Source organism: Phoenix dactylifera, chromosome 11 (genome assembly GCF_051530095.1).
Source record: "Phoenix dactylifera cultivar Ajwa chromosome 11, Ajwa_hap1_PhDact_Kaust_v1.1, whole genome shotgun sequence".
Taxonomy (NCBI): Eukaryota; Viridiplantae; Streptophyta; class Magnoliopsida; order Arecales; family Arecaceae; genus Phoenix; species Phoenix dactylifera.
Window position 1 is genome coordinate 18,551,921 of NC_143200.1, and position 10,708 is coordinate 18,562,628.

The 10,708-nt window shown below is 40.3% G+C and overlaps 1 protein-coding gene across 1 annotated transcript; it reads right to left on the reverse strand.

Annotated features, from left to right (window-relative positions):
- Positions 1-4,073: 4,073 nt before the first annotated feature.
- LOC103721305 (uncharacterized) lies at positions 4,074-10,082 on the reverse strand. Its single transcript, XM_088707040.1, has 2 exons — positions 8,000-10,082; positions 4,074-4,313 (listed from the first exon to the last, which is right to left on the reverse strand). Exon 1 carries the CDS (start codon positions 9,975-9,977, stop codon positions 8,163-8,165), a length of 1,815 nt encoding a protein of 604 aa, XP_088563166.1. The 5' UTR covers positions 9,978-10,082; the 3' UTR covers positions 4,074-4,313; positions 8,000-8,162.
- Positions 10,083-10,708: the final 626 nt, after the last annotated feature.

Below are 10,708 nucleotides of genomic sequence, written 5' to 3' on the forward strand. Positions count from 1 at the left end.
ATAGTAACAATAGTACTACTAAGAATAATTATAATTATAATATAATTATATTTAACAATGGCATTTGCATCGTCCGGTCTAGCCGTCGAAAAGAGGAGCATTTAGCAACGGAGAAGGTCCAAGCGGGATGGCATTTGCTCCCGTTGGAAGGGGGCCGAGAGAAGGATAGATATCGGCTTCCATTAATGGCGCTTCCGCCAACCTCCTTCACCTTCCCACCTTCTTCTCCGCCTCCGAGATCCTTTCCCCCTTTCCGCCCTCCACTTCCTTGCCATCTTCCTCTCATCTCCTCATCTGGACCCACCATATTGACGAGCCAGACCCCCTCCTCCACTAGCAAAGAACATCGAAAAGAGTCCGCTTTAAGTTTAAAAGAACTATTTTTATAGCGTAATAGAATTCTCTAGTCCATGATCTCAGCATGATTGCTAAAGCATGGACCCGTTTGCTAATGGATTATCTAATTGATTTCTTTCCCCACTCTCAGATATAAGAAATGAGCAAGCATTTCTAAAACATAAATCGCTTATCTTTTATCCCCTCTCTATTCCCTTTTAGTTTGCACCATTATACTTTGTTCTAAAAATTCATAGATCATAAACCATGGAGTTGAATATGAGTCCAGCCTCTACTCTGAGGACCCCTTTGAGATGGTTAGAATAGCCACCAACTTCAACGTACACAAGGAGAGAGTAAGGTCCTCAGATAACCAACCGCACAGGTAGTTATACATGCATCAGTCTTCGTCTTATTCAAATGTACTCGATTCCTATTTTTCTTATATACTGTTGTTGATGTTTATAGAGAGATTGCCTTGTTGTTGTCTCTAGCTTTGGGCCTTGAAGAGGAGGATCTGTCCAATAAATTTGGTGTAGATCATCCCCAATGGATGACCTCACAATTGTGCTGCATGGGCATTCTGATGCACCTGGGATCGGTATCCTCATGCAGGACTTTGGTTGACTCCAAGTGCTCAAAGATAGGAAGGGGTTGAATTTGGATCCCATCCCTAATGATTTTCTAATTAATATGGGTGACATCTTGGAGGTAATGCTTACCCCCCTGAACTGCTTCCAATAATGATTGAAATTTACCATAGAAGGGTTGCTTATAGAGAAGCACATAAATTAGAAAAGAAGTACAAGCCAATTCCTTGAGATAATACATTGAGAAAGAATATTAAGAATTACAGTTAGCTCCTAGAAAGACGTTCAGGTGAATGGTAAACCTATTATTCTTAATTTGGTGCTTTATATGCCTTGAGCAACGGGAAGTTGAAGAATGATGGACACCCAGTACTTGGAAACTCATCCACAGCTCGATTGACAATTGTGTCCTTCAATCACCTATGCAAGGGTGATGTGATCACCCCTCAGAAGGGTTTGGTTGATTGGAAACATCCACCTCCCATGATCTATCTCATCAATCTATTTCTATGTCTGAAGGCATATAATATATTTAAAAAAATTAGAGCATATTTGGATATTTCTATAAAATTGGGCCGAATATTTTGCAAGAATAAGACTTGCCGGTTTGTCCGTCTCCTATCTTTCGAGGATTACCCAAAGGCTTGTTAGGCTGCAGAAAGAGAAAAAGATTTATGATTTTTTTTTTTTATTTCCATAAGATTTTAGAAGGTATTTCATTGATAAAGTTATGCTAAAATGGGCAACCTAATCTATGAATCTAGTAGAAAATTTAGCATAATCCAGCTGAATTTTCCAAAGGCTTTAAATTAGTTTTTTAAAAGTATGATGCAGCACTATCTTTTAGAAAGAAAATGATGCTAAAATGAAGGGATAACCACCGCTCCATGGCATCTTTTACTGCATGCATTTTAGACTAAAATATACTATTAAACTCTTTTGTTTTATTGAAATACTATTGAACTCTTATATAATAAGAGATTGGCTAGCTGATTTGCTTACTTTGCCGCCTCTACCTCTAGCTTGCAATCTGAACTGCCGAATATGCTTGGTGACAATGTTTCTCAAATGGTCAGGACAAGGCTTGTGAATTGCTGTCATGGTTATTGGTCACGCAAACTTTTTATGATATCCATATACATAGTAATTTTGTGAGTAGTATAATGAAGCCTCTAGTCATTCATAACGCTTTCTTTTTGGGAGAAAAAGGGGAGAGAAGTCCTAACCCCAAGTGTAAAGGTTGGCCTAAGACATGGATTTTTTCACTGGGAATAATCTATGAATTGGGATACTCCGAATTTTTACCTAAGAGCTTGTTTGCTTAGGAGTAATCTGGTATGGAAAAATAAATCTCATGTCAGAATACTATATTTAGTACTAAAAATAAATGAGAGAAATGGTAAAATAAATAGTGAATCCCATATCTATGTTCTTGAGAGAGAAGATAAATAAATATCATCAGGGGATAGTATTTATTTTCACGCATTGGATTACCTAGTGGAGGTAATCTAAAATTATCATTTCTTGACAAAAATACCCTCACTTATATTATATTAATATTACATTGATTATATTATATAATTAATATTAACTATATTATATAATTAATATTAATTATATTAATATTATATTATATATTATAAATACATTAATATATTGATTAATAATATTTATAACTATTCATATATTTAATATATATATATATATTAATACTTATTAATTATTAATAAAAAATTAACAAATATTTATTAATTATCATAAGATTTACTAAAATTAATATATTTATTTGTATACCAAAATATACTAAAATATATTTATAATAAGCAATGTATTTTCTAATAAATGTATAATTAGTTTTAAAATATTTATTAACTCATATAAACATAATTTAATATTAAAAATAGTTAATATTAAGAACATTTCTGTAAGTAGACTATAAATGGCTAACAAATGGACTAAGAAAAAAATATCATCACTTGAATTATTTATTTAAAAATATTATTAAAAATTTGGCAATATTTCAACTCAATATTGCCTCCAACCAAATATGATAATTTTTTTCAGTATTTTTTTTGAAATAATTTTTTCACCAACCAAATATAATAAAATTTATTTTCCTCCAAAATTATTTTTTTAAATAAATAATTTCCATAAACTATTAGATTATTCCATAATCTAATATATCCCAATTAAACAAACCCGCAGAGTATATTATGTAAAAAAAAAAAAAAAGAGAGAGAGAGAGAGTAACGAACTGCTACTCGGAACATGAAGCAACCAAGTGTTGATATCACAAACTAACCCTAATGATACCATAGCAGCATGGTAATGGTACAGATACCGAAATCATTATTTTGATGACTTGCACTAGGATCCTAGAGGCAGCACTTATATTAGCAGCTTCCCCCGAGGATTTTTTTTTTTTTGGTATTTCAGAGGATCAAAAGCTGTTTGACTTCCTTAAAGCCAACATATCCTGATATCTTCGCTGATACAAAATGTTTTAAGAGATCAAAATTTCTACCAATATAGTATATATGGACAGCAGATTTCTAAAAAGAATCATACAATATATAGCTGAATTGGATTGAGTAATTCCATGGTAACACAGAAAAATCACCCAAAAAGGCTACTCAACTGTCTTGCACCATTCACGTTGCTTCATTATGTGAATTCACAATGCAAACTCATATACAGCACCAAGCAAGTTCATCATTCAAAGTGCTGCATAAATTGTCATACAAGCTCCAAGGGGCATGACTCTAACAAGAAACATCAGTGGGATAGCACAAATGAAAATTGCATCCAGCGATCTCAGAATTTCCTATAAATGGTAGTCTTTCTCTTCATCCATACAAGGCAACAGGGAGAAAGAAAAGGATAGTCGAAAAAATCACCTTGGGCACCCTGCTAACTCCAAAAAAACCTTGAGTCTTGCATACATTTATCATACATCAAGCAAAGGGGACCCATGCATCTGTGGCCATGCCTTCAGCAAATTCCTTCATCATCATCATTTATTAAAAAGGAAAAAGCAAACAAAATCTGAAACCTCAAGAACAGCATCTTTTTCTACCGGTACCGACCAAAGATCTATCTCACCATCACTTTCTGAAAGTGCGTGGTCAGAGATTGTGCTAACAGGTGTAAATCAGCAAGATCATTTTCCTGTCATTTAACTTAAACAGGTGCAGTGAAATCTCTTACAACACTTCAATGCATTCCGAAGATTTCGAACCAAAATACAGTTACTAAATTTGTTTTGGAGGAAAATACATGCATCATTCACATCACTCACTCAATTTGTAAGCTCAGAAGAAGACCTGCATCCATTCAACAAAGAGGGACCTGCTATTGTAGCCAAACCATTTCCAACTGCTCTTCTATCTGCATCCATAAAGTGGTGAACGTCAGCATATCAGATTTATTCAATAGTAAAACAAAAGAACATGCAAGAAGCGTAAAGTCGATCAAAATATAGAATCCAGTTTTAAGGAGCCTGAGACCAATGAATTATTTCTTAATAAAGTTAATCGAGGACAAGAAATACAATAAAGATGAACACAAGTCTAACCCGAAGAATCTTAAAAGCAAAAAACGAAAACCATATATCATACACTCCAAATAAAAATGGACTAATATGGCACTGTAATGGGCGATCCTTTCTTAATAAAGCAAAACAAGATCTGTATTGGACACTGGAAATAGAACAAGGTAATACAGGAACAAGTCTGATGGAGGAGGAGCTTATGAAGTAACAAGCAAGAACACATCAAAAATGGACATAGGATCATTATTCAGTTGTAATTTCAATTTGTTGATGAAGGTGCCAACCGCACGGCACTGGCATGAAGATGCCACCGGCTTTCAGGTGCATAGTACAACTGTATCCCAGCTCATATTCATCAAAAACATGACTTGTGTTGTTTCCCAAGCTCATAAATCCATCAAGTCAAACATAAGTTCCCCAAGGTCCAATCATTTTCTTCATCAATCTAAGCAAGTTAACAATTCATCCACTAGATACATAAAGAAGATTTTGCCATAAAGTTGTTGAAAATTAAATTTCCCTTGTGGATGTGAAAATCCTAACTGCCTGCCAATACAAGCTTGTGCAGAAATTACCCTTCGCATTGTGATGGATTAGATGAAAAAACAACGTTTGCATAATTTGGATTATCCACTTAGTACTAGTGATTTTTTGCAAAAGTACTTTAATTCAATAACATTAAAGCTTGTTAAGAGCTACTCTACCTGTAATCTCCTTGTTGGACAATCCTAAACCCAATGGAGTTCTTGGTTTTAGGTCCTCAAAAAATTTCCACAGATGAATTACCAAGGTAGTCACTTTGGTCATACTTGATGTCCTATACTTCTCCATAACTTCAGTTTACAGAGTAATGTGGTGATCCACAAGTTCTAACATCCAGCCCCTCTGCTTTCTGAATGTTTCTTCCAGGTACCATGCCAATTTTAAACAGAAATTTTGATATTTAAAAGATGTAGGCCCTTGTCTCTAGCGAGCAACAAATGAAATACAGTCAATTCTTTCTGAAGATTCAACCTATGTCAGTTGTTGAACCAAGCACAACATAAGTCAAACAGAACAGGGTTTAAGGAACTTCTCCATATGCTGCAAAGCCGGCAAGCCCAACTTCATAAAGCAAGAAATAATGGTGATGGTAACAGTAGCACTCTTCAAGGTAACTGAATTCGTCCTTGACCAATATATGATCTTTTCGATTGTTTGCAACTGAATATATTGTCTAAGTTGCATGGAGCCAATACATCAGAAAACCAGTTTCAGTTCAATGTTGCTCCAATAAATGCTCTAAATTACCCTCATCTAAATTAAATTGACCCACAGATATTGTGGCACAAGTCAATTAGCAACATTTAGAGGCACTTTCAAGTCTCTGCACTCTCTGCAAAAATAAAAACGAAAAAAAGACATTTGCAATAACTCAACATGCTAGTAGCCAATGACACGCAATCGAAGAAACCCATCAATGCAAAAAAGAATGTTGACTACAGTCAAAGCATTTATGCACATATACATAAAAAAATATTTAGTATAAATTACGGGACAAAATATTTAAACTTAACTTAGTAATAAGAGAGCACTACAACTGGATGGAATTGATGGGCTTTTCTTGAGAAGTGGAAGGCCTGTACCTTCATTTTTCTTTTCATTTGGTAAGAGTCTCATCATTTTTCTTGTCAGGTTTTGGTCAACCAAAGCCAAAAATTTTAACCTTCTAAGATCAAAATGGGTTCTCATCTCTACGACAATAAAGCTTCCTCTCAGACCATTTCTTTAGGAGACAAGATTACAATTACCACGGTCATGTCAATTATCAGCCTCATGTATACTTATATAAGCGCCCCATTTGCCTTTAATTGTTAGCACCTTGTTAAATAATAATTATCGCCTTTCAGATGTTCACCATCTTTGGATGCATATATGTCCAACACATTTCATAGATTAGGGCATTTTTCCACTGTTTACCCATCAACTTAGGGGCCTCTCAGTGACCCCTCCGGTCTCCAACTTTCCATTCCATTATCATAAAGGCTCTACTTCTATCATTTCTCTTTTATCTTTGAAAATATCCAACAAACTAACCATAAACGTACTTATAGTTCCAGAAGATAACAATCATAAAATTTTCATAATGTTTCCAGCTCATGTCAAACTTCCCAAAGTCAAGTTTGAATTAAAAAGAGATATAAGGAAATGTTTTGCAGCCAAAATTACAGAAATAAACCAACAGTATGGCATGTCCTCTTCTTTAAAACCTAAAGGCACACAGTTAGCACCCTCATAACTATGGACATCATATATAATATGATCAGGGATCAGTGTGCCAATACCCAGGCCCAGACCGATTGCCAGCAGCATGGTTTAGTACACCCCCCTTGCCATTTTATGCCGGGCCCATATAGACACAGCAGAGAGGGCGGCGGAGAGGGTGAAAGGGAGACGAAAAGAGAGATAGAGAGAAGGGGGGAGGGAGGGAGGGAGAGAGAGAGGAGGAGGGAGGGAAGGAGAGAGAGGGAGAAGACCGATGGAGGCAACCAGAGCGCATCCCGAGAGACAGTTGAGGAGAGGGAGAATGAAGGGAGGAAAAGAAAGAGAAGGGAGAGAGAAAGAGGGTGGCAAACATTTGGCGGAGGTCGGTGAAAAAGGCTTGCCGACTTCACTTAAAATCTTCAAAAATAAAAAGAGGCCCTCCTATAGGACCCCTGTTTCGAATGAAACAGGAGAATTGGAGGCAAAGCCCCTCCTCCACCCCTCCGCGGCCTTTTGTCGGCCGTTTGCCAACCTCCCTCTATCTTTCTTCCTCTCCTTCTTCCTCCCTACCCCTTATCTCTCTTTTCCTCTCTTTTCTTCTCTCTCTCTGCCTCCCCCTCCATCGCCAGTTTCTTATTTTGCTTGACAGAATTGTCCCTGTCCACCACTAGTGCAGCTCAATACGCACCAAATCGGACGATTCAGAATGATTTTGCTGTCCTTGAATATGATAGTACAAAGAATGACCAATCATTGGATAGAAAAGTTGCCATTATAAGACAAGGCTATCAACGATTCTTGTGTACTTGATGAAAGTCAAGTGCCATACATCTAAACACCCAATGCTAATAAAACATAAGGAAAAAGCCACAGAACAATGATGAAACACATAAAAGATTGTGCAATTAGCAATTGCTGCTCAGACCAAAATAAAAGTTACAGGACCAAGCAACCTATAATAAAAAGGTTCTCAAACATTTTATAAAAATAACTAACCATCCCTAGAAAGGAATTTCATATATCAGCAGTATTTGGGTTAGTCGTATCAGAAATCTAAACCATTAGAAGATTGGCATTGAAGAAACTTCAGGTTGTATGCATAAAGAATGCACTGAGCATTGAGAATAAATTAATTTAATAAAGTACAATTACATCGTGCATAAAATTGCACGAAAAGGTTACAAGATGCATTAGTGTCATCAAGCACATCAGTCACAAAGCAAGATTACAAACAAGATAAGAATTAAAGACACAGATGTCAGCGACAAAGAAAACTTACATGTCTAAAATGATAGCTACAACAGGTCCCTGCAAGCAACCTCTGCACATGTCCGATGGGCATGAAATTACTAAAAGTCTAAACCATAAATAGGAGTGACTGACATGCTTGCCCACAAATCATTGATCTCCTTTATAACTAAGGAATTTGCTAACACCCCATCTTACTCAGGTGAAAAACGCCGCCTCTTCGAATGCTCAATCTCCCGCGACTTGCTTCTTTGCATCGATGATCTTCCTCTATTCCAGTCATCATCACGCTCCAATTCACGGTCCTTTTGCCTGTAGTGATCTCCATGACGGTCTCTGTCATCCCGATACCTATCCCTTTCCCTCCCCCTCTCTCTTTCCCTCTCTGTTGCCCCCTCTCTGTCTCTGTCCCTCCCTCTTTCCCTCTCCCTCTCCCTCTCCCTGTCTCTCTCCCAATCACGATCCCTCTCCCTACCCATTTCTCTTCCATCATGATATCTCCTCTCCGACCATTCCTGCCCAGGACCCACGTCCTTCTCTCTGTCATGTTTTCTATCTGAAACCCCCGAGTAATCCCGGTCAGGACCTCGATCCTTCCCATGGCTTCCTTCTCCATACCGCTGGTCCGAAGCAGCATCATCCCCATAACTTGACTGCTCTTCACCTCCCCATCCACCCATACTTGGATCTGGCCACATCCCACCACCACCAGCGGCCATCCCTCCCCTCCCGAAGAAGGCCGGGTTCACATGAGGAGCCACAACTGGAGGAAATGAAGGCATCAATCCCGGGAATGGAGCTGTCGTTGGCCCTGCAGGAAAGCCTCCATATGCACCACCCATTCTCCCCATAGCCACTGCTCCGTAACCAGTTGGATCAAAACCTTGACCAAGCATAGCACCAGGATGCAGCATCGGTGGAGGTGGAGCAACCATGCCGCCGTTTCCCATGATTCCTCTGCCACCCACAGGCCCCATCCTGTTCCTCATATTCCCCATTGGTCCTCGATTCCCCATGCCACCCCTCCCCCAATTACCACCACCACCACCCCTCCCATAATTCCCACCCATCGGCCCCCCTCCCCCTCCTCTCCCCTTCTGAGGCGGTGCTGACGATTGGGCTGCCATCTGTTGATTCTTGAGTTGAGCTTCTCCAATCCGACGAACAGTGTGCGGCGATGCAAACGCCACGACACAGGGCCGGCCATTGAAGACGTGCCCGTTCATTCCCTCCTTGCACGCTGCAGCGGCCACTGGATCATAGAAATCGACCTGGCAGAACCCCTTCGACTTCCCGCTCGCCTTCTCATCGAAGAACTTCACCTCCTTCAGCTGCCCGTACTTGCTGACCTCTGCCTCGAGATCAGCATCCGTCGTCCACCAGAGAAGCTCCCCCACAAAGAGAGTCGTCCCTCCAGCTCCTTCTCCTCCACCATTAACGCTCCCTCCTCCCGCTGGCCCGCCTCCTCCCTGCCTCGTCTCACCTCCAAAGCCACCCCCTTGCCTTTGATAACCCTCGTTCCCATAGCCAGAGGTCCTCGATTGCCCCTGGATCTCGCTGGGTCGACCAGAAGACTGCCCTAACTCAGGCCTACTTCCACCGGGCGGCGGCGCCACGGGCGGGGGCAGCGCCGGGGGCCGCACCGCCACCGCCGATTCTCCACCTCCCCGGAATCCTTGCGCATGAAAGCCACCAGATCCATCCACCGGCCTCTCGATCTTCGTGTCGCCAGCGATCCCGAGGATCTGGACCTTCTCCGGCGCATCCCCCGACGGCGGGAGCAGAGGGGGCGGCGGAGCAGGGTTGCACCTGCTCCCGTCCTCCCTCGGATACCCGCCGGGCTCGTCACTCCGGTGGACGGCGTGGAGGAAGCCCTCGCCGACGTTGACGTCGTTGTAGAGGTCCTCGTAGTCCTCGTCCTCCCCGTAGAGCTGCTCCTCGTCCTGGACGGCGGAGATGGCCTCGTTGCGGTGGAACCCGCCTCGTTCTCCGCCGCCACCGGGCTCCATCGCGGAAATCCTCGGCTTGGGCTAGGATTAGGGTTTGTGAAGAGGAAGGAAGGACGAAACTCTAATCCTTTGGACGGCTTCCTGAAGGCACGAAGGCGGAAGGGAGGAGGATAGCTTTTCTTTTCAATAATAGTAATAGTAATAGTTATAGTAATGATAAAAATAATAATAATAATAATTATTATTATTATTATTATTTTCAGTGACTTGTCGCCGTTTGATCACGACGGTCTGGCGCTTGCGGCCAATCTGGACCGTCAGTTGGATGGACGCCAAAGTAACAGGCACTGTTCGTTTCCACCGATATTTGGTGTTTTAGCCTTGCAGGGTGATCTGTGTTGGGCGGCTAACAGCAAGATCATTGCCGAAAAAAAAAATTTAATCTTTTGACCGGCTTAGAATTGAGTCAGCTGGGACCCACAAAACGACAGGGACACGTTAGAACTGGATATGGTTAATATCTGCGTAGTCGATAGGCAAATGTAACTTTGGGATGGTTGGCTACCAATTCTGGCGGCAAATTATCTCCCGTAATTGAATAAGAGAATGGAGATCTTTCAAATAATCAGACTTCAAGGATGAATAATACTGTATCTTGGATCCTTGAAATTATATAAGAGACTGAGATTTCTTTCATGCAAACTTTCACACTTTCAAGACATCTCTTCTTCTTTTCTTTCTTTCTTCTTTTTTTTTTTTTTTTGTACATCGATAGCTTATACTAGTCTTGC